The sequence below is a fragment of the Scylla paramamosain genome, chromosome 33 (assembly GCF_035594125.1).
Source record: "Scylla paramamosain isolate STU-SP2022 chromosome 33, ASM3559412v1, whole genome shotgun sequence".
Lineage (NCBI taxonomy): Eukaryota > Metazoa > Arthropoda > Malacostraca > Decapoda > Portunidae > Scylla > Scylla paramamosain.
In genome coordinates, this window is record NC_087183.1 from 10949956 (window position 1) to 10977948 (window position 27993).

A 27993-nucleotide genomic window follows, 5' to 3' on the forward strand; every position below is an offset into this window, starting at 1 on the left:
AAGAAATGCGTGCTAGTGAAGGAATGTCATCCACAATTAACTCAGCGTTAATTTTTGTATCAATCTCAGTATCAGGACTTACTACTACTGTAGTTTGTATGTATACTATAATGTATTATCTTTTTTTTATCATTGAGTATTGTATTATTGTTATTATTATAATAATAATAACAATTATTATTATTATTATTATCATCACCATAATCTCTATTGCTTTTAATTAAGCTAACCTCAGAGAGAGAGAGAGAGAGAGAGAGAGAGAGAGAGAGAGAGAGAGAGAGAGAGAGAGAGAGAGAGAGAGAGAGAGAGAGAGAGAGAGAGAATAAAACTCAAATCTTTCACACTTCACACATTTCCTACAGCTGTTGACAAAGTATCATATCACTCCATTCAGACGGAGTTCATCGTGAGCGTGTCCTGTCACGCTAAGCTCCACAGAGGCTGACTAAAGCGCACCGCAAGGCATTATGTATTGAAGGGAAAAAAAAAAACAGAACTAGGGAGGGTGGGAAGTGTTTAAATGGCTATCTGATTACGCAATGATGACGTCACATGGTCATTCATTGGTGCAGGATACTGAGTGGGGGTCAATGATGAACCCACACCACTTCATCATCTCGTCATCCTTCTCTACTTCGCTGTTAGTTCTTATCTGTTATTTACGTTGTCATCCAATAGAGGGAAGGCATAATGGAGAGATGAAGAACCGTCTCATTATGATAAGGCAATGGAGTTGGAGGAGGCGATGAACGACGGACAGGGGACGGCCGAAGAGGAGGCGGAGGAGGAGACACTGCCTGGGGACGACGCCATTGTAGTGTGACTGCGCGGGAAAAACCCACTCTGCAGCATTACCAACTCCGGCCCAGTGACGTGCCCATCACACGGCGCAGGGCAACACTGACTGACAGGAGAATCTGTTCTTGAGGGTAAAGAAGGCAATACAGCTGTCTTCTGCTGGGAGCGTAAAAAGCTGCCAATGTGATCGGTGATTGAGTTAGGACGTTGAAGTTTACATGTTTTCCATATATATATATATATATATATATATATATATATATATATATATATATATATATATATATATATATATATATATATATATATATATATATATATATATATATATAAACACACTGATTTTTTTTTACTTTTAAACTTATTTTTAAGGAACTTCATAAAATATAGCATATTCTTCTATTATCCTTCCCTAAACTTGAAATATTCTTAGATTTCCAATTGCAATTTTTACACACGAGTGTGGATTAGACAACGCTGACAATGGCAATGAATTAGTATAAACAGTGCCATATAGTTTCTCGATCAAGAGCAATAAACATATCGCGACCAGTGTCCAATGGCACGGTTAATCACTCATTCATATTCAATAAAAAATAAATAAAAGTGGTGTGCAACGAGATGATTCAGGTTCTCTGTTGCCTTTTTTTTTTTTTTATGCAAGTCAGATTTCCAGCAGTATGCGATGGAATGAAACACTGTAGAGAGAAAATGGGCATTACTCTGCCTGTTGAAACCCATTCCAGTCTAAATTCCATTACAGCCCATTTATGTATACCTATGAGAGAGAGAGAGAGAGAGAGAGAGAGAGAGAGACTGCGTATTCCTAACTTTAACGGTGGAAAGAGGTAAAATTACTTTCTACACAAAATGAAAGCATTCCAAGATGGAAAACAGGCGAGAAGAGACAAAAGCGCGGTGCAGGCGGCAGACAGACGGTTACAGTCTGTGGACGGAAATGTCTCAGTCCACGGTTGCCAGAGTCGTCTTTACACCAGACACTTTAACATGATCGGCACACCATCTTGTCCTCATGACCACCTAGAGGTTCGCTGTGGTGAACCGAGACGCATTTTTATAAGCGTAGGGACTTTTGGGAGTGTATGGGAGGAGGAAAACGTGCAGCGGGGATGGCATGAGGCGAAGTGTGGGACGGCAGGCGGTCAGAGGGCGGGGCGGAGGTGAAGGGCCCCGGGCGATGCTGGGAAAATTACAGGAGCTATAGGAACGCCAATACCCAGCCCTGGGACAAAGGCTGAGGGCAGCTGGAGACACTCACCATGGATGGGAAAAGTTCAATGAAAAATTTTCTACATGAACATGTAAATAAGCAGTGAACGCCGCCCCATGTGACCTATGAGAACACATTGGTCGGTATGGAATTTTCAAGCACTAGTTGGAATATGAGGGTACGCCTGACGCACCACCTTCCTACTGATTACATCATGTCTTTCAGTTATCTCGGGACCTGTAATTTAGTGAGTGGTTCATGTCTAGTTTTCAATGTAGACGGCAAGGGTTAAAATAATACCTAAGGGAACTTTCGGCACGTCAAACAGACTGGGGAGAGGCTGCTGACGTCACAAGGTGAAGACACACACACGCACACACACACACACACCACGTGGTTTCTTGCGTTTCATTTTTCTGAAATTCACTGCATCAAACAAATTTGCTCTCTCTCTCTCTCTCTCTCTCTCTCTCTCTCTCTCTCTCTCTCTCTCTCTCTCTCTCTCTCTCTCTCTCTCTCTCTCTCTCTCTCTCTCCGCCACGTGTATGCTTTGTAGCAATAGGACTAGGACTGATTCTCAACCATGGGTAAATTTATCCCTTGGGAAAAAAAATACATGAAATACATGACAGGGAATAAATAACGGATATACCTGACAAATGAATAATAATTCAACTAAATTTAATTTTGTAAAATGAGAGAGAGAGAGAGAGAGAGAGAGAGAGAGAGAGAGAGAGAGAGAGAGAGAGAGAGAGAGAGAATGCTAAGAACGTGCGTGTAGAGGAATGGATTTTTTTATTTTTTATGGGAGTAAGGGACAAATGAAGAAATACACCAAGTCGAGCGTGTTAATGACTAGAATATGAGAATCCAAGTGTTACCCATTTAGGGGAGAGCGGGGCTAGTTGCATCGCGGGTAAGTTGCATCAGTGAGCATAACTGGCAACTCAGCGGCTGCATTAGGGTGACAGGCGGTTCAAATGTGTGTTGGTCAGTGCGGACATCGCTGCGGCAGAGGGAGGTGGATTGCGCAAGTGCTCTTGAATTTATGAGAAATTTACTGATTTCGGCCTTTGTAATTTTTTTCGATTTCACAATTTTTCTTGTACCTCATATATACGAGTATATATATATATATATATATATATATATATATATATATATATATATATATATATATATATATATATATATATATATATATATATATATATATATTAGTAACTGTTTTGAAAATAGCTATATAATTCTGTACTATATGCAATTATTTCTCTTACAAATTTGCATTAGAATGACCGTTAGTATATATTTAGCTGGCGATCAAATTTTGGTTGCTGTGAGGGGACAAGTTGAATCATTCGTGACGGGGCAAGTTGAATCATGATTCAACTTGCCCCATTAGTAAATTTATTTCATTATTATAGTTAGACTATTCTTATGCATTCAACTCGTTTTATTTATTTCAGAAATGGTTCGGAACTACAAAAGAAAGACTGAACGTGGGTCAGCAACACCCCAACTAATGCAGGAGGCTGCTGATTTTGTTCGAAATAAGAATAAATCAGTGAGAGAGTCCGCACAACTGTTTGGTGTCCACTACTCAACCTTACAACGATTTATTCACAAAATCTCTGGCAACACTGCTAAAAACAATACACATGTAGGATATGCCAAACCAAGACAAGTATTTACATGTGAGCAGGAAGAAGAATTAGTATCCTATCTGAAAACAGCAGCAGCAATTTATTTTGGTCTTTCTCCGAGAGAAGTCAAGGAACTGGCTTTCAAATGCGCCAATGAAGCAAAGATAGAAATGCCTGATAATTGGCGCAATGATAAATATGCTGGAAAAGACTGGTTTTCAGGTTTCATGAAGCGACATGGACAAGAACTCTCAATTAGACAACCTGAAGCGACAAGTTTGTCCAGAGCTACAAGTTTCAACGAGCATAATGTAGAGTTATTTTTCTCCAAGCTTTCTTCTCTCATGGATAAGTATAAATTTGAACCTCAAGACATGGAATGCTGATGTAAGTGGAGTGACAACTGTTCAGAAACCTCGTGCAGTGGTAGCAGTTAAGGGCACAAAGCAAGTTGGCTCTCTTACCTCAGCTGAGAGAGGACAACTTGTTACATTTTGTGTTGCTGTCAGTGCCATTGGAGGGTCTGTTCCTCCCATGTTGATATTTCCACGGAAAAACTACCATGATCATTTCATAAGGGATGGCCCAGAAGGATCAATTGGAGCCTGTCACCCTTCTGGATGGATGACACAGGATAACTTCTTACTGTTTATGAAGCATTTCATTAAGCATACAAAAGCAACTGTCGAGAAACCTATCTTGCTGTTGCTAGATAATCACCAATCTCATGTTAACTATGATGTTATCACATTATGCAAGGAAAATGGAGTGGTTTTGCTGTCATTTCCTCCACACTGCTCCCACAAGTTGCAGCCCTTAGATAGGTCAGTTTATGGACCTTTCAAGCGTTACCTGAGTTCAGCTCAGAATGACTGGTTACGGAGTAATCCTGGAAAAAGAATGACCATTTACGACATTCCTTCTCAAGTAAAAAAAGCTTTTCTGAGAGCTTCAACTCCCATTAACATCACGAGTGGCTTTAAAGTCAGCGGCATCAGTCCTTTGAATACAAATATCTTTGATGACTGGGAGTTTGCTCCCTCTTCAGTAACGGATCGCCCAGTGAGGCAGCAATGTGAACAGGATGCGGCCAAAGCAATGCAAGATGTCTCAGAGGTTTCAAAATCGGTAGATGAACATTGGTTTTCTTCCACTTCTGCATCAATGGAACCCCATCCTTCCTCTTCTACAGCCAGTGAACCCCTTCCTTCCACTTCAACTGCAGTAGGACCACAACCAGCAGTAGCTTCTTTCATTACTGATCAAGTTGAAACTGCAAATGTTGGTGAGTCTTCCCTTTGCCCAGAAAAAATCATGCCACATCCAAAAGCAACACCTCGGAAAAAGAAATGTAATACAGGCAGAAAAGCACGTAAAAGTGCCATATTAACAGACACACCTGAAAGAAATGCTCTGTTTGCTGAAGCCATTAAGAAAAAAAACAAAAAGAATGATGTCAAAGAAAAGAAAGCCACCAAGAAAAGGAAGCAGGAGTTTTTACACAAAGTTCGATCCAAAAAACCTGTTGAAAAGTACGACATATCCAGCTCAGACGACGAAGACTGGTATTGTCTGATTTGTGTAGAACCATATTCCAATAGCAGGCCCCGGGAGAAATGGATTCAATGTAGTACATGCAGAGGATGGTCTCATGAGGAATGTTTGGGAACAGATGGAGGTATAATTTTATATTATATTTGTCATAACTGAATCTGATGATGAATAAATTTAAGGTTCATCGGTTCAGTTTATTGTGGATTTCTATTTTCTTATCATTTAAATAAACTCTCAAAAGTTATAGTTTGTTTATGATGCAACTTGCCCCTCATACTGATGCAACTTGCCCCGCAGATGGGGTAAGTTGCATCAAATATTTTTTTAGATATATATCAAAATTAAGTATAAAAGAAATGATTTTCATTAATATCTACGCATGTGAACTTGATGATGAGGTCTAGCATATTTATATACGACAACTGAATTTCACTTGAATGAATTATACACAATTCTGTAGAAGGAAATGTAAAATTTGATGCAACTAGCCCCGCTCTCCCCTACATGAATTAAAGAAAAATCCTTACTCTCCATGCTATATCCCCCGCCGGGGGGCCCCCCTCTCTCTCTCTAAGGCCCTCCAATCAGCATGAAGATTAGCCACGTAATATTCAGTTCCCCATCGCATTGCTGCACGTGAAACAGATATATAAAGCGCCAGTCGTTAGTTGCCTTACCATACCAAGAAGGCTTTACCTGCCTTTCTTACTCCATATTGAGCGGCGAGCTTTTCTATTACAGGCTCACATGGATCTGACTCTAAATAACCATGAACGAGTCAGAAGCGGAAAGGGTGGGGAGAGGGGGGAGAAAAATATAGCTAAAAGGAGGATTCTGATAAAATTGGAATTTACCACAAGAGAATCATCGCAATGCTGTTAAGATATTATGGTCACAGTCAATATTCAGTCATTAGAAAAAAAAAAAAAAAATGCTTTACGTGAGCAAGCGATCTGACAGTGTCACGAAACAGTGGAGGGAACAAGTTGGATTTCGGAAGTAAATTTAATCAACAAATAAATGCCGCTACATACTACTATAATTTGATTGACATGAAAGAAGTAAATGTATCTATTCATGATGTAAAAAAAAAAAAAAAAAAAAAAAAAAAAAAATATATATATATATATATATATATATATATATATATATATATATATATATATATATATATATATATATATATATATATATGAGAGAGAGAGAGAGAGAGAGAGAGAGAGAGAGAGAGAGAGAGAGAGAGAGAGAGAGAGAGAGAGAGAGAGAGAGAGAGAGAGAGAGAGAGAATGGGGGGGGGGTCCTACTTGGCAACTGTTATTCGATCTTATGTACCCGACAGTGTTGCAACAGGGCTCATTTTTTCAAGCTTCCCATGTCAGCACTGCAACACTCTACACCAAACTCATAACTTAATGAAGGTGAAAAGTAAAAAATTTTCCTTCCGTAAATAAAATAAAAAAATATAGATCTTAAGGATGATTCTGATGGCCTGTCTGTATAAAACTTGGCATTGCAGTAGTTAGCAATATTGATCAGATATCATTAGTTTATTTTTACCACACATACAAAAAAGTTTTCTCTTGGTGTTACCAGTAAAGACCTCACACCTCTCTTTCTACCCCTACCACTTCCAAGTCTGTTGCCCTTCCTATAACCTATTTCTTTGAATGGCTGTGCAGGTCACTTATTAATGTTATTGCACAACTGCATTCTACTAATCCTCCAGTTTGGAAATGTAACCTGTTTAACTATGTTGCCCTTAAAATAGGTGGCACGACAGTGCAACTTTGGACAAAATTGATGTATGTATGCAAAAAAAAAAAAAAATAAATAAATAAATAAATAAATAAAAAATAAATAAAAAATATAAATAAAATAAAATATATAAGTAAATAAAATAAAAAATAAAATAATGATAAAATTTTTTAAAATAAAATGAATAAATAGATAAATAAGGTAAAAACAAATAAATAAATAAAATTAAATTAAAAATATATAAAAAACAGGGTCTTCCATACAGTATAATTCCAAGGCACTAAATCCTTAAGTCTCTTTTCACTCCCAGGAAAAACAGACACATTGCATAGTATAGGAAAAAAAATGATCTGTGCTACTCTACATATAATATGCATGATATGGAAGAGCTTATTACATGTGATGTTAATTTGTTAAATCAACTACACAAGTAGGTCAACCAGCAGCCATGCAGTGTAGATGCTAAGCCTTATCATAAGTACTGAGGTAAATAATACTGTGTAAATATAAAAATAATTTATAAGAAGTGTCCAACAATGTATAATAGAGAAAAATCCTGCTTTCCATTATATAATCATCAAAAATTTTGACAGTAATTCAAAATTGGATGAGTTTAAGGAATTCCATGCATTTCTGTACTGTCATATTAGTACAAGACCAATGGATGATCTTGCTTCTTTTCAAACATTTGAAAACCTCCCTATGCATTTGTTCTTCTGTGCAATCAATATCTGTATAATATGCAAAATATGTCCTCTTCTATTAGACACGAACCATCATCCTGTGAAGGCCTGATGATCTGTCTCAAAGCTTAATGCATGACTAAATGACTAAAGTAAGATATCATTATGTCTTGAAGGGCAGATCCTTGATCCCAACTAAAACAAAACCATTGGAACGTTGCCTGAGAGGCACAGTCAGAGATGACCCACTGAAGACATAAATATGAACAGACTTAGGGATAGCAGCCTGGTGTATCCTGCGCAGTCTCTTGTCTAGCTTGCTAAGCTGTCGGCGACGGGTAGCCTCATTAGGACACTGGCTCAGCTTTTTGCCCATCTAGAGCAGGAGAAAAAAAATGTGCACCAACAAGGGTACAATCAACTTAAGAGGCAGGTCATAGTTTTCTGTGCATGCTTCATAAGGCTTAGGGTACAACTAACCATACATTTTGTCCATAAATACTATATTAATACTGAGAACATTTTCTTCCTCATTTCTAGTCTTTTTGGTGAAAATATCTACCTTAGGTCAATCTTACAATTCAAACCAAATGAATGACAAACCTTCAGTGCTAAGTATACTTGTGTCATTTCAACTCATGGCTACTGTTTATGTATTACATGTGTTACAAATTATAAGTGTACAAGTTAGTAATAGAAAGAGAATGCACATACCTCCAAGTGAACATAAGTTAGGTTACAGTTTTCCACAAAATCTCTTGCTTGCTGAGAAACCTGCTTGTTCCCTGAGAGAACCTCCATTGTGGGCATCTTGCTGAGGGAAGCCAACACAGCCAGGTAATTTTTGAAGCACTGAGTTGTGGTGATGATGGCAACATTGCAAGACTCCATTCTCTGAGGGAGATGGGACAGTTAAAGTAAATTAAGGAGTACAGGAATTAAACAACCTTTCTTCACAAAGCATTTACATAAATCACAGATTCCATCTTTTGTAATTTTCAACACTTGGAACTCCATTAGAAATCCTCCCTGACATGTTTAATTAAGAGATTTTTAATAATCACAATCATTTTTCTTTTCCTTTTTTATTTAGTTATTTATTACTGTTACTATTTTATTTTTATCTCATTTTATCTATTATTATCATCAATCTTCCAGGCCAATATTATTATTATCAATCTATACCAGGCCCCTTGTGGAAAGGGGTAGTCTTGTGGCACACAGTACTAAACCCCAAGAGCCCAGGAACAACAGAGCTGACCATGCAAACCCACAGCAAGGCCCAACAGCATACAAGGTTTACCCTTGCCCCTTCACAACGAGACTGTTCCCTACCTCATAACTACTCAAATTCTGATACCACATCAGATGCAGGGTATTTCCTATTATTGTTATTTTGTTATTACTATTTTATATATATATATATATATATATATATATATATATATATATATATATATATATATATATATATATATATATATATATATATATATATATATATATAACCAGCCAACCTACTGTATCATTATCTAAACAAGGCAATTCACACCTGGAATATATACTTGTCACTTCTCTTGAATGGCCCAATGGCTTCTTCAGTTGATATTTTGCTATTGTCCTCAAGCTCCTGCTTCCTTGTGTCTTGCTTGGAATCCTTTTCTGGTTCCTGCTTCCGGTGGCTCTGTGTGTTTGGTTGGCAATTCTTCCAATCATAATATGAAGCACTAGGAGGCTCCCATCCCATTAGCAAATTGCCAAACGTTTCATCTGTTTAATGAACCAAAATGAGTGATGATTGTCATAGGAATACATATTTAGTCTTTGAAAAACCAGTTTATTTTATTTTTCTTCATTAATATTAGTATTATTTCATAATAACATTAAATACATTTTCAAACATTTGCTAAGCTAAATCTCTCAGCCAGAGAACACTGGTTTATGCATATTATGTGTTCTTGTTGTTATGAAACTTATCAGCTACCGTGTTGTTTTGTGTGGTTTGCTGCTTTTTTGCTCAATAAACACACCTTGCTTCAGCTTCAACTGGATGAGCATGAGTGAAGCTATTGCATCCTCTGTAGGGTCATGCCCTCCTGTTCCTCTAGTCTGGATATCCATACCCAAAAACTTTTTACTCAGTAACCTGAGGGAGGTATGCTTTCTGCGCAGACCAGTCAAGTTGTAAGCCAAGGAAGAGTCAATCACATATGGGTGCATCATCTGGGGAAAGCATTACCTATGATTCTCAAGACATCAAGATTTAATTTTTACAGTGAATATTAAGAGCAATGGTTACATACTCAAGAAAATTGTTTTCATTATGGTATGAAAAAATAAGATGAAAGCATAGACAAATAATGCTTTACCTTCATGGCATAGAGATCTGAACACAAAGCATGGCCCACTAGGATAGCATCAGGAGGCAGCAGTTTCCGTATGTCCTGTTGCACATCTTCCAACCTCTTGGTGACCTTGTGCAACATATCTGGTGTGATACCTGAGAACCTTGTCAGGTAGTTAACCACTGGATTGTAAGGCAACACCAAAGTGTGGTAGATTGGCTGTGGGAGAAAATCCCTTTGATACTTGTAATAAAGGACACTTTACTTAATTATGCACATACACAAAAGCATCATTACTGTACTACTTTAGTAACACTACAGACCTTTTTCCACTTACCAGTTTTCAGAAATTCAAGCCAGAAAGTACAGAAATGAACAGCATATTTCAGAAACATCATTCAATAAACCTATCCTCCTACTGATACCATCACCTATCTGTTACCCCTCACCTCCAGTTTCTCATTGACTACTGAGATACTGGTGAGCTCCAATTTCTGGATTGAAGTGAAACACATCTCACAATCCACGCCAAACATTGGAGAACGAGATGTAACCTGGAAGAATAAACCATCTGTAGTAATATGTTTAGATATAATTCAACTTGACATATTTAGAATATGAAAAACAAAACCAAGGAAGGCTGTTCATACCTCTTTGTAATTATCTGAAGTGAAGACATAATCTTTGTTGGAACCTCCCCTGTAGCCAGGCAGAGGGAGTGGGTACTTGTTTCTGGCCAAGTCTTCAGCCCTCAACAGGAGATTAAGTCTGCTGTATTTGTCATCAGGATGAAGTTCATCACCAGGGTTTGGAGAGATTTTGGACAGAAACTTGAAAAATGATTCAGTAGGTTTGATTTTGTTCATCTTCAGTTTATTTATATCATAGTTCTTTATATCTGAAGATGAAAATGAGTGAATTAAGGCTATAGTAATACCAAACTAATTTGGTAGCTAGGGTTGGATCAGGGTGTGAATACAGTGTTGCCATTTTTCCTAAAACTACACCAAGTAACTTCAGTGATACATCTAAGTGGTGCTAGAAATAAGACAGAGAAATAATAAATATAATTTTCACATAAGCAATATAATATCCAACAAAAAGCAGTCATTATACATATATATTACCAGTGTATCACAGTGTATCACATGAACATGCAAAAAACAAGCAAATGCATTCTTGGCAAGAAAAGCACATTCCTGTCTGCGTTTTATCCCACAGAAGAGTACAAATGATATATATGAAATATACCTATATGTATCTATATACCAGAATGACATCTACCATGATGGGGAAATTTTGTTTACAATCAAGAAAAAGGAACATAAATTAAAAGAATATATTAAATAAATCAGCTCATTATAACGTACTACACACCCATTCATACATCAATCAAGACAGCTATAAATCAATACTGATCTTAAATTCAGCACTTAATGCATCAAGTAAGACTTCACACATAGTATATAGTATATGCACACTTACCCTCTTCAATTACTTTCTTTGTGAGTTTCTCAGTTTTCATCTCAAGCAGTTCCTCAAATGGACATATATCATGAATAGAAGGTGCTACAATTTCTAAACCATGATTCATGTGGTGACTTATTCTTGGCAGAGTGCTCTTGAGCCAACCAGGCAAATAACCACTACTGCTAACATCCTTGTCTGTGTTTCCTGCATCCACTCTCATCTGTTTGGCAACATCTGGTCTCTCACACATGGCAGAATTTCCTTCCTGATAATCCTTAGCTTCATTTTCACCATTTCCAGTTGTGTTTTCTTCTGAGAGTGAATGTATGTTCTGCTTGATGTCATCCACTCCCACTCCTTCAATGTGGACCATTATCACATTGGAGACTTTTGTTGCATTCTTAAAAGTTACCCACCTGCCAAGACATAATTTAGTTTATCATCTGATCTAAACTTTCTTTTTCCTCATACATATTTATTAATCATAAACAAATAGGATATGTGCATTGTTTTCTATACATGAGATTACACACAACCATAATATGTCTAAAAGATTTAATATAAAACTAGTATGGGAGAATCGAAGAAAGAGGTTAGCATCCTGAAATTCAATACATCATAACTAATATCATTACATAGTCACTTACCTTTTGTTGACATTCACATGTTCTACTGCATAGTTTGATTTTCATTCATCTGTTTTCTTCAATCTGTATATTTTAAATCAGTACCCACTAATTTCAAGCTTTTAATGAAATAGGCATAATCTAGAATAACACTAATTCAAACTTATAGGTAGGTAAAAATTACCTGGGCACGAGTGGAGATTTCTTGCCAAGGAGAGAAAATAACAGAAGGCTCTGAACATCACCCATGAAAAGAGGCACGCAGTCACTTCCAAGACTCAAGCTACTTGTCTTCCCTTGCTCATTGAGAAAAATCCTTGGCCATTCCTGAGAAAGGTAGAACTTTTAACTCAAGACAGATTTTCCAGTGTCAAATAATCATGTTTAAGTGGAGAGATATATGTGTTCAAGTAAATACATAATGAAAAAGGAAAATTTTTTTTTTACAATATGGTAACTATTTATCACATGGTATGGATCATTTCTTTCCTATACCTGCACACACACATTTTATCAAAAGAAATAATTTAAGTATAAACTAAACAAACAAAACTCTGACTTTTCTTAGGAGATCATTTTCTTTTTTCCTTCTCTTAACTTCTGCATATTCTTCTGGACTCAACCGTCTCTTGCCCTGTAAGGTCCTAGCCTGATGGACCTCTCCATTGATCAGAGAAACCTGCAAATAACTTAGGGATGAGTGAGGCAGCTGTGCACAGGAAAAGTTTGTGTTCACAGAAACATGACCATACTGCCATGAATATTAACTTAAAGAGAAACAAGTGATCATTTCTAATAAATGCTAATATGCACCAAATTGAATATTTCTTTGCATAGCATGCTCAAATCTCTTACCTTATTTGATTCTGGAATGCCTTCTTTCTTGCCAGCGACATGTATTGCTTTCAATTTCTGGAAAACAAGAATGTAGAATAATTTGCTGATGACATGATTCCACTCCTATATTCTGCATAAACCTTTTTTCAATGCTTAAGTAGTTAAATGTGCCTAAATGTAACACTATTGTTGGGTTATGATACTTCTTATAATTAACACTGAAACACAAGAATTGCATAATATAATGAGGTGTCCTGTGTTCTGAAACACTGAGAAATATGCAAAGGGTAGCCATGAGAGAGAAGCTGGGAATTAAACACCTGACAGGACACTTAGTAAACTTAATTCTGATTCAATGCATGACCAATTAGGCTGAAATGATCACCAAGCTACAAATGGATGTTGGTCACCCTTGACTTCTGCCACAATAGCATATAATGGCAACACAAAGCAGAAATGTTAATGAACTGTACAGTTAATATCTTCTTTTTTTTTCACACTGCAACTAATTTTCATCCAGAGATAAATAAGTGCAGGACATATAGTAAGTTCTGATGTAGCAACCTGGCAATCCCATCAAGGTGTCACAAACCAGTGAGGTGAGGGAAGTGCATGCCTCAACTCTCTGATCACTCAACCCTCCCTAATCACCAGAGGAGGCCCTGCTAGTAATTATGGTTTATTCTTGGACTTATGGCCACCCTAACACACTCAGGTCAGCCTGAAGAGGCCAGCCTGTTTAGGCTAAACTAAGCGTGTGTGGGGTGGGTCAGTCTCCAGCGTGGGGCAGAATCAGGCAGGTAAACAGATCTGTCACTGCTTGATTTTTCAGGCCAGGCCAGCATCAGGTCAGGACACAATTCCCACCTTGTCATGGAAGAAAGTGGAAGCTCACCACTGCTATGGCTCTTGTGTAGGAAAGAAATTTAATGAAATTTACATGGACAATCCTTGCCAGTGGAAAATAAGAGTAAGGAATACTCCAGTAGATATAAGGTGGCAGCATACCAGTTATTTGTGCAGAAACTGAAGGAAAGAGATCATGCTGCAACTAGAGAGACTGTCACCAAAAACATCAACACAAGGAGCTCATTCTGCAAGGAATGTAAGATGATATCATCAGTAAAATCTGGGGCTGGAGCAGAAGACATACATGTCATCACTGTGGCATTATGACAAGCTAGTCTTCTTTAGACCAAGAGCTGTTGCAGACATCTGTCTGTTCATCAGCATGAAGAGAAGCAACCATTCTGTCAATCTTCCACAATGGTATCTGGACAGAACAAAGCATTGGCCTTCAGGCCGTATGAATTGTGTATGGGACTTTTTATTTATTTATTTACATTTATTGATCTATTTTATTTTTTATCTATTTATTTATTTATTTATATTTTATTTATTTTTTTTTTGGGGGGGCGGCCTGTTCAGGTCACCAGACCTGATGAAAAAAAAAAAAAGTAGTTCAAGCCTCTACCGCTGCCCTCTACAAAACTGACCACTACCAAACCAATAATTCACTTTTTCAACACACATCCCGCCGAAATTTCTCAATTTATCAGTCTACAAACGAAATATTAAGACATCCTGTTTGTATCTGTTTTCTGCATACAGTGCATAACTTGATCCGTTCTGCCAAACCCTTAACTGACACTGCTTCCAACGAACATGTGCGGCTTCAGACTTGAGCTCCCCTAGTATTTCATAGACAACTCCCTCTACTTGCTGTGCTGACCAGAGTAAAAAGGGTAACCAGCCAGGTGAGTAAAACTAACGAACACTCGAACTCACTCAAGATATGCATGATGAAATAGGTGAGGGCATAATATCTGGAGAGTGTTAACCGGAATAATACTGAAAATTGCCAAAAGTTAGTAATTACAGACAAAAAGTATAAGCTATAAACATGACCACACATTCTATAAAGCAGACCATACCTTCCTTTCCTCTAACTCCGTGTTCATCATGTCGAACATTCTTTTCATCTTCATCTTCCTTTCATCCCAATGATCCATTCTACCACTGAAAGATTTGGAAACCAACTTAATAAATTTCCTGCACTAGCACCAGTCCGCTTCTCCATGTGATTCCACACGTATTGATCTTGATCTTGATCTTACAGGAGGCTCAAGTGAACATGTGGTGCTGGAGTGTGTGAAGTATGCCAGAGACAGGAATGAGATGATGCAAGTGATACTGATTGAGTTAGGGCATGATAGGAATGAAAGAGTGGAGAAGACAGGAAAGGAATGGATGGTGTTGTTGCTGGGAGTGTGTAGAGAGGCGAATGAAAGGATGATAGAGACAATGAAAGAGTTTCTGGAGGATGTGGCGTGCCAGATGTATGAACAAATACGATAGAGGATGCTGTTCGTTTTTTTTTTTTTTCCTTCTACAGGAGTTGCCGATCCAAAGGCCTGGCTCAGGAGTGATCCTGTGCCACCTGTACCATCAAGAGTGGACCATGTGATGCTGGAGTGTGTGAAGTATGCCAGAGACAGGGATGAGATGATGCAAGTGGTGCTGAGGGAATTGAGGCATGCTAGAGTGGAGAAGACAGGAAGGGAATGGATGATGTTGCCGCTGGGACTGTGTGGGGAGACGAATGAAAGGATGACTGAGGCTGTGAAAGTACTTTTAAACAGGACATGCAAAAGCAACTTTGAGGTACAAAGCTAGATTAGAGCAGTGGTTCTCAAACTTTTTCATGAGTGACCCTATTTGGAACATTTAATTCCTTCGCGACCCATGATTGGTTCATATGTGATGAAGTTGTAGAATAAACCAATAAGACCATAATCTATCTCAGTGGTTCTCAAACTTTTTCATGAGCGACCCTATTTGGAACATTTCATTCCTTCGCGACCCATGATTGGTTCATATGTGATGAAGTTGTTGAATAAACCAATAAGAACGAAAGATGATTATTATTATTATTAGTTAGTAAATATAGTAAGTAGTATATGAAGCAAGATATTATATAATTACACACACACACACACACACACACACACACACACAAATGACTGCAAACAGCAGTCGCCTCCCTCGCCTGCGGTCGGTGGAAAATAGACACCACGCACGAGCCTGCATGGACCCACTGCCAGTCCAACATACGCGTTTGATACAGGAGTCATTCCTGTCAGAGACACCATTACGTGGGGCCCAGGAGGAGGGAGGTGGGGGGAAGATGAACATACATAAAAGTAATTTGTGGTTAAAGAAGAATAATTCAATTAAGTAACTGAAATACAATGAAAGCATGATAATGTTCCTGTGTCCCTGCGACCCATCAAAATTGATCTCGCGACCCAACTTAGGGTCGCGACCCATAGTTTGAGAACCACTGGTTTAGAGCGAATGGATGATGCGAGACCAGTGAGAAAGGTGTTTTGTTACTGTGGAATGTTAGGAGCAGCAAGTGGGGGAAGAAGTGTGTTAAGATGGTAGTAAATAGTGGTTTGGAAAGTAGTTGGGCTTTTCAGCGATTTGAGGGGAGGCATGTTGAGAGTGAGTGGAATATGATTGCCAGAAATGAGGAGGGTTTAGAATGGGATGTTAGAAAGTGGAAAAAAATGAGATACAGAGTGGTGAAGCATGTGGGATTGAGTGAATGGAAGAATAAGATGGAACATAAGAGTACTCGGGGGTGTTATAGAGAGAAAAAGGCCCCAATATATGAAAAGTGTTATGATAGAAACCTGGGCAATGATCTCTTCCGAGCGAGGGCGTAGTGCATGGATGTGAATGCAAGGAGTTACAGATGTTCTGAGTCTCACAGCAAAGTGTGCCAGACGTGTGACATGGGGGAGGATGAGACGGTGGAACATGTGGTGCTGGAATGTGTGAAGTATGCCAGAGACAGGAATGAGATTATGAAAGTGGTGTTGAGGGAAGTGGGACATGCTAGAGTGGAGAAGACAGGAATGGAATGGATGGTGTTGCTGCTGGGACTGTGTGGGGAGATGAATGAAAGGATGATTGAGGCAGTGAAGGAGTTCCTGGAGAAAATGTAGCTTGCTAAGATGTAGGAACTAGTGGTGTGATAGATGCTGTATGACTCTGTATGCCGCTTTCTGTTGTCGCTCTTTGTTTTCTTTGCAGGAGTGCCGATGCAAAGGCCTGCCATCATATTTGGCACAGCCACACTATTCCACACTTCTCTCAGCACATCATACTTACTCGCTCTCAGCCTTGCTGCACTTCTTAATTAACCCACCCACTGGTTCACCAAGTTTATCTTTTCATTATTTGCCTTTTCACACCCATTCGGACTCCTCCACATCCCTAAGTACTTGTAATCTTGTGCCTGTTTCAACTCATTCTCTCCAATTCTCCATATTGCATTACTTTCATCCTCTACTGTATTTACAATCATTACCTTGTTTTTCTCAATGCTAAACCGAACTCTAAAGTCTCTATCATACTCATCCACAACATACAGCAAACTTTGGAGCTCATCTGCCAATTCACTCAACTACTACTACATTATCTGCATAAAAAAAAAAAAAAGCACACATCTTATTCCCCTCACATACTCCTGCATTCATTGTTCTCATTCTGACTGCTAACTCTTCTGTATAAAAGCTAAAAATGGTTGATGACAATATACATTCTTGCCTAACTCCTCACTCTTCACCCAATGTTTCTATATCTCCTAGTCTGTATTTAGCTCTTATGTCAACATACGTGCCATGCACTATGCTGACTATCTTTGCACTCAACCCAATCTTTTCTAAGACTCTGCCTAGTATTTCTCTATTCACCCTATCATAAGCTTTCTCTATATCCAGAAAACCTAAGTACAATTTACCTCCATCCCTCTTTTTTCTCAATCATTTCATTCACCGCAAACATATCCTTGGCTCTCCTGTCCACATGGAACCCATTTTGTTCCTCACTTAGAACTCCAGCTCTCTCAGTCCATTTACACAATCTTTCATTCAACACTGTACCAAACACTTTACCTAATGTATTCACTAATACACCTGGCCTGTAGTTCTTCAACTCATTACTCTTGTATCCTCCCTTATGCAACAGTTACCCTACATTCATTCCATATCCTTGGCACTTTCTCCTCCTACCACACTTGGATAAATAGCTCAGTCATCCTGTCAATCACAACTTCCCCTCCATTTTTATACAACTCATAGGGTATCTCATCTGACCCTGTTGCCTTCCCATTCTTCTGCCTTTTCACACATTCCTCCACCTCCTCCTTGCTAGTTCCCTCATCCAATTCATTTGCATTCTTCTTCTCCAGTGTCACATATTCTTCTCTCACACCAAACACCTCACCTACACCACCCACTTCTTCCCAGAACTGTCAGATTGCCTCCCCGATTCCTTCCTTCTGTTATAACTACATCATTCACTTTCAGACTCTCCACACCAACACTGCCTGACATATTTTCACCTCTCATGAACTTGTACCATTCATGGCCACCTTCCATGCCTTTCTATCCTAAAGATTCAATCACACTCCTTTCACGCTTCACTATGGCATTCATTATCATTTGCCTTGTCAGTCTCTGCTGTTTCACATATGCTACCCATGCATTCCGATACTCATTCACCTCATTGCTTTCATGTCTCTTTTTCCTCAACTATCTACACTGTTTACTCATTCCTTTTCACTCCTTCCTAGACTCCTTTCAGTCCCACCAGCAGCACCTATTCTTGTCTTATCCACTCTTTTATTCCTATTATATATATATATATATATATATATATATATATATATATATATATATATATATATATATATATATATATATATATATGTGTGTGTGTGTGTGTGTGTGTATATATATATATATATATATATATATATATATATATATATATATATATATATATATATATATATATATATATATATATATATATATGAGTAAATAAACAAATACATAAATAAATACAAAGTAATGTATAATTAAATACAGAAATAAACATGAAAAATTGCTGACAACCAAGGAACAATCTTCAACTTTGTGGATTTTTTGCTAGTAATTCATAGGCACACATCAGAAAGATAGAATATTTATTGCAAAGAGTTTCAAAATAAGAAATATCTAGAACAGATAACACACAATAACAAGGATATTGTACAATCTTGAGATACGAGAATGTAGCAGATATGTACTGCATCCAGCATATACTACAACCTGCCTGTGACTCTCCTGCTCATATGCTGACTACACACACTGTTTATGCAGCCAAACTGTCATATCAACACTGGTTCACACCAGACAAAAAGAGACCAGTGCAACAATGTATATGTTTTGAGAAACTAATTGTGCTTGAGGTGACCCAGAAGTGTATACATCATCACATGCAATGGTGTACACATGTCACACTGGCCTCAACACAGATGTATACACGTTAACATTAATATCTATATCAAATGTTGGAGCCAAGCATGAACCACTGAGCAGGACCACTGCAGGATTGCAAAAGTCTATGACAACAATGATAAACTTCATTAATCCATAACATCGAAAGACTGAGAAGAGAGTAGAGGAAGCATCAGTCCTCCTTGGGCAAGGTCCTCCCACACCCTGGCCAACCAATCCTCGGCTCAATGCTGATGCAAACTCACTTATTGCAACATGGAACTGACAGACATGGACTCTGAGGGCCATCTGACACTATTCTGAACTCATGTCTTATAATACCATTCATGGAATATCAACAGTAATTACTCATACTCATCATTATGGTGTCTCACTTCAATTTTAATGTTCTCCAATTTGTGGATGTATCTTTAAGATGTTCATGGTAACTGTTAATCAAGTTATGTTCAGTGTATGTCACATTAATTACTGAGCAGCACACTATCTGCCTTCTGTACACACAGAGTGACTTGTACAAAAAATATGCTCTCCCTGGTCTTTATCAATGTTTTTGTTGGGTCAATAATTTGTGTTAAATATTTATACCACATCATGATACATAAATATTACCAGCAAGGTTTTTTAAAATTCAATCATTAAGATCTTTATCTTGTATTGTTTTAACTCAATGAATTTCTTTTAGTTTTTATTTATCATTTGCACAATGCATAGTGTAGCTTTTCATTTTATTCCTGAAGCACCTTTCAGAATATCATTAATCCTTTTTATCATAAATTTTCCTACCTCAGTTGAGAAAAAAGGTGGGGGCATAAACCTTTAGGAAGGTATTCCACAGGTGAGGTTGTGACAAGTGACTTGCTAAAAACATGACATAGCTTGGAGTTACCATTAACATAGTGGTATAATGGTACAAGATCTACAGGTACTGACTGTAGACTTATAGCTCAACACACATTCACTGCAATACATATCCTAGTCAAACTTTGCATGGTACTATCTGGGACGGACATGGATAGGAAAGTAACATCAAAATGACTTAAAACTAGCCTATGTCTCCTTGTTTTTACACAGATGTGGGCAAACTGGACTTGAAACTCCAAGATGTAGAAATATTAAGATGTAGCATGAATCTAAATGTAGCTATTATTATTATTATTATTATTATTATTATTATTATTATTATTATTATTATTATTATTATCAATCCACACAGGGGTATTGCATTGAATATCTGAAAAAATGCACCTATAAGTATAATCTGGGAAATAGGTATAATGCATTGTGCTCTTCACATTTGTGCAGCCTTGGTTTTGAGGACCAATAGGCAATATATCCAAAATTTATTCAACAAACATTCATTGGAGTCTTGGGCACTGATAATAGGAGGACAGAAGACAAGCCTATGTAGCTTAGATGGGCCTCGGTACCAAAGACTAATGAATGGTATTAAAAGTGATAAAGGTAATGTTAAAAACTTATATATAAATCACGTGACATACTCCAAACATGATGTATTAAATGGAGGACCAGACCCCGACAGTCTCTTGTTTGGGTCTGAGGGAAGTTCTGTGAGTGAGTGCATCAATGGCATGCTCAAGAGATGGTGGTCTGGTGTATGGAAATGTTAGAAATCTAAAGTGAGATGAGAATGTTTCTGGAAATCTTCGTGGATAGAGCCACAAAATGATTATGTATCCATGCTTTAAGGTTAGTCCTTTGAGGTCTCACTTGCAGAAAACTTCCACTCCATTTATTCAAAGGCTTACAATGAATTTAAGCAAATATTAGTAAAATCATATATGCCATTATAGAGTCAACATTATTACCCCTTACAGTTCTAAGTTGCTGGTGTAAAATTTCCTCGGATTACAGGAAATATTCTTAAAGATATACACAGTCACAAGTTTCCAGGAAGAATACCTAGTATGAGTAAATAAACCTTTACATCAATACACAACATTGTACTCCATTCCTGTAGAAGTTATATGGAAGAGAGATGATATGTGAAAGACAGGTTAAGTTATACACACTTTGGCAGAGCATGAGAGAATGTGGAGTGAGAATAAAAGTTATTGGCAAGGCAGTGCTTGCTCCTTTTAATAAAGCATAGGAGCAAATGATTTCTAGGGAGGACTGCCTATGATTCAATAGCTTATAAATTCTAAGTACGAGTATAGTATTTTACTCTAACTGTTCTTTGTATGCCAAAACATAACAGGATCAAACACCTTCTGTGGCCTTAAGGGGAAGCATCTCTCCCAACAGGTAACAGGCTACACTATCATCTCAGTGTTCTAGGCCATGACTCCTTCCTTCACAAGAATCCTGCAGAAAAAAAAACAATTGGATTCATTCAGAAAAGATGATAAGGCTTAGCACAAGTGTTTTGGGATCATAGCATTCCCAGCACAAAAAACCTACTACAGGATGCACAGGGGCAGCTACACAGGCTGCTTCGACGGTAGGAGGAATGGAGGTAGGAATAGATTGCCACACAGTACACAGGAATTGACTCAGAACTCTCCACCTTCAACACACAGCAAAGACATATGCTAATACACAGCACTGATATCTTGACATTAGAAAATACCTATTGCTGAGAAAGACAGTATTACCTGGAGCAGATAGTATGTTAATGTATAGCAGTGTCAATACCTACAGTTTTTCTCAAACTTCCACCCATTCACAGAGATGTGCACTTATGTGCGGACTCACCTTCTCTCTCTCTCTCTCTCTCTCTCTCTCTCACACGCACACACGCACGCATGCACACACACACACACACACACACACACACACACAAAGATCATACATGTCTTATGAGTTGTGAAAAATAAGTTACACATGCTAAACATATATCATGAGATATTTCATGTAAAAAAAAAAAAAAAAAAAAAAAAAAAAATATATATATATATATATATATATATATATATATATATATATATATATATATATATATATATATATATATATATATATATATATATATATATATATATATATATATATATATATATATATATATATATATATATATATAAATTACAAATGAAAACAGAAATCAGGTGAGAATATTACATCAACAATACCAGATGTAATGCATAAAAGCAATATGATGTATCTGATAACAACATATAGATATTTTAGATGACTGGTAATCATGGACAAGTAGTTTTGTAATAATGGTAAGCAGATAAAAAAAATCTATTTTAAATCTATTGAAAGAACATTATAGAGGAAAAGAATCAGATAAATGTATCTCTCTCTCTCTCTCTCTCTGACACACACACACTCACACACACACATTCACTTATACACATTTAGGAGCCCATTCATTCTTCAATAACACCTCACTGCACCAGGATCAAGTACACAGGGGTTCCTTGCGAGAGCAGTGAGAGTGAGGCCTGAGGAATGCTATATGCACTACTGGAGTGTGACAGGGAGGGCCAACAGTGAGGGGCAGAGGCACAGTCACAAGGCAAGGGCTACAGTGAGCAACAAGGATCAGGGTATTTTGATTATTCCAGCCAATGCCTCACACATCATTCACTCTGACTAGAGGACAGTTGAAGAAAACATCTGCATTCTGGAATGAGAGTGCATGGGGGTTTTCTAAGATGCAATTTCTTTGTTTTCAATCTTCCCATAAATTCATGGGGTCAATTACTGAAAGTCTATACTAAGTTTATATCAAGCTCACCTATTCTGATATCACACATTCAAGATACACTTATGAATGTTACAAAATCATCATGTTGTTGCTACATTATGATATGATGCAGATGACTAGACAGTTGCTGCCATGTCATATAAACCTGGCAGTTTCACATACATTCTGGAAAGATCATTAGTAGAAATAAGGTAAAACTTGAGACATGAAAAATGTGTCAGTAATACTGAATATGACTGATACAATGGCTGTTGAATCGCACAGAAGGCCATTGGAAACAGTACTGCATGGCATGACTTGATAACGCCAAAAAAGTAAACCTGGCAAGTGACTAGAGGTTTAAGTGTCTGGCTAACATGGAGGTAGTCTAGCTGGCACCGGCTAAAGTATTGTACTCGCTGCATGGTCATCATTCTTGGCTAATGCATTGTGCTTTGACATTTCTATCATATAACTCTCATGGCAAGCTATGTATTGCCTGGGTATGAGTTAGTGGTTCCACCTGACAAGTCAATATAAGCCATTTCAAGAGTAAACATAATGTGTATCTCAAAGAAATGCAACAAACACTGACCACAGGAGTCAAGATGATATATTAGCAGGTATGTATTTGATCAAATGACTTGACAAATTTCACAAGTAGAAGTTAAGCCATTCTTTCAGATATGTGGCAGAGCAGCAAGCTTTTGAAAATTCTTGATAATTCATTCTGAAGCCTTCTCTGGGAGAAAGTACAAGTTACAATGCTATCTCTGGACACTTTCTGGTCCCTTCTTTCTGAATAATGCCCTCCACTTGAACAATATCATCTCTTTATTGTGGTCACCAAAAAGCTTATTCCTGTTTACCACATCCTCACACCAGGACTGTTAAAGCTTAGTTTTTAAGAAAATGAAATTTGATATCTGGAGCATGCAATAGTTCTTAAGAACTGCAGATATTTAGAAGTGATCAACATGTTTTCTGGAGCTTTCATTACTTTTGAGTTCTCAGAAAGGGCTACTACAGTAGATCCACACAGTGAGTTACAGTATATTGTAAGGGAACTGTAAGAAGAATTATTGTGTTGGCCATCTCCAAAAAGCCCCACAGCCCACCACTAAAGATTTGTAGATTTATAAGCATGATAGATTCTAAATGTTGCAGAATCAGAAATTCCAAGTTTTTTTTCAGAAACACATGTTATACATTTACTTCTAGTGAAATGTCAGTAGCACTCACAGACTAAGAGACGTGAAACCCAGACTGGATTCTACATGTGAGGTGAACAGTACTTATGTTCAGTGCAGTATGTAGTCAGTGATGCTGATATCACTCACTTGATGATCAATATGGGATTCATTTGAAATTGTCACTATTTTCATTACTTGTATATGTCTTCTACTCTGAGTATTTTGGTCCAGTTTGTGCAACTGTTGCTACAAGTGTCTAAGTAGGACCTCAGTGGAGGTCTGCTAACTTTCATGTCACATTAAATCAATAACTAACATAATGTCACAGCTACAGAGACAAGCAAAAAACTGCTTGACATCTTTCATACACCTTTACTAAAAATAATGGATAATACTTAACCACACAAGAGAAGATACCTTGATATAGAACAGAAATACCTGTACAAAAGTCTCTATGCCACTTCCTCAACTTTAAGAGAAATCAACAAGATACTGTAAACTTCCCCTGTAGTAGGGCTTAAGGTAATGAAATCAGAATGGGAAGAAATGAGTCAATGCAGAAAAAAAATAAATTATATAAGTACATACAGTGAGATGTGGTGGCTAAAGAACTGTAGAAAAGTTACTATGGTGCTGTCACGTCTAATATTCTGACAAAAGTTATCCCCACCCATAGTGTCGATGTCCATGTGTCCATTCTGATGTCCCGAGCCAGGGTGAGGATGTGGCTCGAGATCTGCTATGGCCCCCCTGTTTAGCTGCAGGGGGGCGGTCCTCAGATGCTCACCCAGATGTCTCCTACCGTGCGGCGCCGCTGTCAGGAGGAGGAGCTGGAGGATGACGCAGATGATGTGACATTGGCAAGGAGGGGAACTGTCACATGAGTCAGGGTGGACCGGCGTGGCTCAAGGTCCAGTGAGAGGCGGTACAGGTTGTCGTCACTCAACAGAAGTGATGGATCCAACAGGTATGAGGCGACACGTGCATTATGCTCAATCTTGTACGGCGTCTGTTGGAAGTGACGAATCTCACGGATGACATGTGCGATCTGGGGACAGGATGAGGGAGGTGTTAGGAGCAGATTGTGTATGTTTGGTGATCTCTGCTTGGCAAAAGACAGCATCATTAATGCGAGCTCTTGTGCTTTTGCAATGATCTCACTTGTTAATATCTGACAAAAGCATGTTAATTGACCAATCCTTCATTTTTTTTTTTTATGATGCCAAGGGCAACAAAAATCCAATAAAAAAGAAATGCCCACTGAAATTTTTGACAGTAGTCAAAAATTGATGAATAAGTTTCTTGAAACCTCCCTCTTGAAGGAATTCAAGTCATAGGAAGGTGGAAATACAGAAGCAGGCAGGGAGTTCCAGAGTTTACCAGAGAAAGGGATGAATACTGGTCAACTCTTGCATTAGAGAGGTGGACAGAATAGGGGTGAGAGAAAGAAGAAAGTCTTGTGCAGCGAGGCTGCGGGAGGAGGGGAGGCATGCAGTTAGCAAGATCAGAAGAGCAGTTAGCATGAAAATAGCGGTAGAAGACAGCTAAAGATGCAACATTGCAGCAGTGAGAGAGAGGCTGAAGACAGTCAGTTAGAGGAAAGGAGTTGATGAGATGAAAAGCTTTAGATTCCATCCTGTCTAGAAGAGGAATACGAGTGGAACCCCCCAGACATGTGAAGCATACTCCATACATGGACGGATAAGGCCATTGTACAGAGTTAGCAGCTGGGGTGGGTGAGAAAAACTGGCAGAGACGTCTCAGAACGCCTAACTTCATAAAAGCTGTTTTAGCTAGAGATGAGATGTGAAGTTTCCAGTTCAAGACAGACTGAGGATGTTCAGTGTAGAAGAGGGGGGAAAGTTGAGTGTCATTGAAGAAGAGGGGATAGTTGTCTGGAAGGTTGTGTCGAGTTGATAGATGGAGGAATTGAGTTTTTGAGGCGTTGAACAATACCAAGTTTGCTCTGCCCCAATCAGAAATTTTAGAAAGATCAGAAGTCAAGCATTCTGTGGCTTCCCTGCGTGAAATGTTTACCTCCTGAAGGGTTGGACGTCTATGAAAAGACGTGGAAAAGTGCAGGGTGGTATCATCAGCGTAGGAGTGGATAGGACAAGAAGTTTGGTTTAGAAGATCATTAATGAATAATAAGAAGAGAGTGGATGACATAACAGAACCCTGAGGAACACCAATGTTAGTAGATTTAAGAGAAGAACAGTGACCGTCTACCACAGCAGCAATAGAATGGTCAGAAAGGAAACTTGAGATGAAGTTACAGAGAGAAGGATAGAAGCCGTAGGAGGGTAGTTTGGAAATCAAAGCTTTGTACCAGACTCTATCAAAAGCTTCTGATATGTCCAAGGCAACAGCAAAACTTTCACCAAAAATCACTGAAAGAGGATGACCAAGACTCAGTAAGGAAAGCCAGAAGATCACCAGAAGAGCGGCCTTGACGGAACCCATACTGGCGATCAGATAGAAGGTTGTGAAGTGATAGATGTTTGAAAATCTTTCTGTTGAGGATAGACTCAAAAACTTAAGATAGGCAGACAGAGCTGAAAGAGTTTGACTAGGCAAGGTGTAAGCACGGAGGCACAGTTTCGGAGAACAATAGGAGGGACCCCATCAGGTCCATAAGCCTTCTGAGGGTTTAGGCCAGCGAGGGCATGGAAAACATCATTGCGAAGAATTTTAATAGGTGGCATGAAGTAGTCAGAGGGTGGAGGAGAGGGAGGAACAAGCCCAGAATCATCCAAGGTAGAGTTTGTAGCAAAGGTTTGAGCAAAGAGTTCGGCTTTAGAAATAGATGTGATAGAATTGGTGCCATCTGATTGAAATAAAGGAGGGAAAGAAGAAGCAAAGTTATTGGAGATACTTTTGGCTAGATGCCAGAAGTCACGAGGGGAGTTAGATCTTGAAAGGTTTTGACACTTTCTGTTAATGAAGGAGTTTTTGGCAAGTTGGAGAACAGACTTGGCATGGTTCCGGACAAAAATATAAAGTGCATGAGATTCTAGTGATGGAAGGCTTAAGTACCTTTTGTGGACCACCTCTCTATCATGTATAGCATGAGAACAAACTGTGTTAAACCAAGGTTTAGAAGGTTTAGGACAAAAAAAAGAGTGAGGAATGTATGCCTCCATGCCAGACACTATCACCTCTGTTATGCACTCAGCACACAAAGATGGGTCTCTGACACGGAAGCAGTAGTCATTCCAAGAAAAATCAGCAAAATACCTCCTAATGTCCCCCCAACTAGCAGAGGCAAAATGCCAGAGGCACCTTTGCTTAGGGGGATCCTGAGGAGGGATTGGAGCGATAGGACAAGATACAGATATGAGATTGTGATCGGAGAAGCCCAACGGAGAAGAAAGGGTGACAGCATAAGCAGAAGGATTAGGTCAGGAAAAGGTCAAGAATGTTGGGCATATCTCCAAGATGGTCAGAAATACAAGTAGGGTGTTGCACCAATTGCTCTAAGTCGTGGAGGATAGCAAAGTTGTGGGCTAGTTCACCAGGATGGTCAGTGAAGGGAGAGGATAGCCAAAGCTGGTGGTGAACATTGAAGTCTCCAAGAACGGAGATCTCTGCAAAAGGGAAGAGGGTCAGAATGTGCTCCACTTTGGAAGTTAAGTACTCAAGGAATTTCTTATAGTCAGAGGAGTTAAGTGAGAGGTATACAGCACAGATAAATTTAGTATGAGAGTGACTCTGTAGTCGTAGCCAGATGGTGAAAAACTCATAAGATTCAAGAGCGTGGGCACTAGAGCAGGTTAAGTCATTGCGCACATAAACGCAGCATCCAGCTTTGGATCGAAAATGAGGATAGAGAAAGTAGGAGGGAATAGAA

The 27993-nt window shown here is 38.4% G+C and overlaps 2 protein-coding genes across 4 annotated transcripts in view; both read right to left on the bottom strand.

Moving 5' to 3' along the window:
- Positions 1-7486: 7486 nt before the first annotated feature.
- Positions 7487-15061, bottom strand: LOC135089676 (uncharacterized). 3 transcript variants are annotated; one of them, XM_063985584.1, is made up of 12 exons: positions 14877-15061; positions 12961-13017; positions 12665-12784; positions 12290-12432; positions 11495-11895; positions 10660-10907; positions 10459-10563; positions 10034-10228; positions 9695-9887; positions 9230-9434; positions 8379-8558; positions 7487-8040 (listed from the first exon to the last, which is right to left on the bottom strand). In XM_063985584.1, the coding sequence occupies exons 1-11, from the start codon at positions 14952-14954 to the stop codon at positions 8396-8398; spliced, it is 1908 nt and encodes a 635-aa protein (XP_063841654.1). In that variant the 5' UTR covers positions 14955-15061; the 3' UTR covers positions 7487-8040; positions 8379-8395. The 3 variants fall into 3 exon arrangements, with proteins under 3 accessions (XP_063841654.1, XP_063841652.1, XP_063841653.1); XM_063985582.1 differs by having other exon boundaries at positions 9217-9434; positions 14877-15060; XM_063985583.1 differs by having other exon boundaries at positions 9217-9434; positions 12665-12794; positions 14877-15017.
- A 3904-nt stretch (positions 15062-18965) lies between these two features.
- Positions 18966-27993, bottom strand: part of LOC135089677 (ras-specific guanine nucleotide-releasing factor 2-like) — a 40917-nt gene continuing 31889 nt past the window's right edge. The window contains 2 exon segments of the mRNA XM_063985585.1: positions 18966-21620; positions 24931-25191. Of these exon segments, the coding sequence (XP_063841655.1) occupies positions 24961-25191 (231 nt within the window). The 3' untranslated portion in view covers positions 18966-21620; positions 24931-24960.

What these genes read in the sequence shown, in the direction of transcription:
- LOC135089676 (XM_063985582.1), bottom strand. Translation starts at nt 14,954, where the DNA reads ATGGATCATTGGGATGAAAGGAAGATGAAGATGAAAAGAATGTTCGAC. An exon ending in GCATTCCAGAATCAAATAAG is followed by an intron (nt 12,785 to 12,960) that starts GTAAGAGATTTG and finishes AGTTATTTGCAG; the next exon opens with GTTTCTCTGATCAATGGAGA. An exon ending in AAAATGATCTCCTAAGAAAA is followed by an intron (nt 12,433 to 12,664) that starts GTCAGAGTTTTG and finishes TACCTTTCTCAG; the next exon opens with GAATGGCCAAGGATTTTTCT.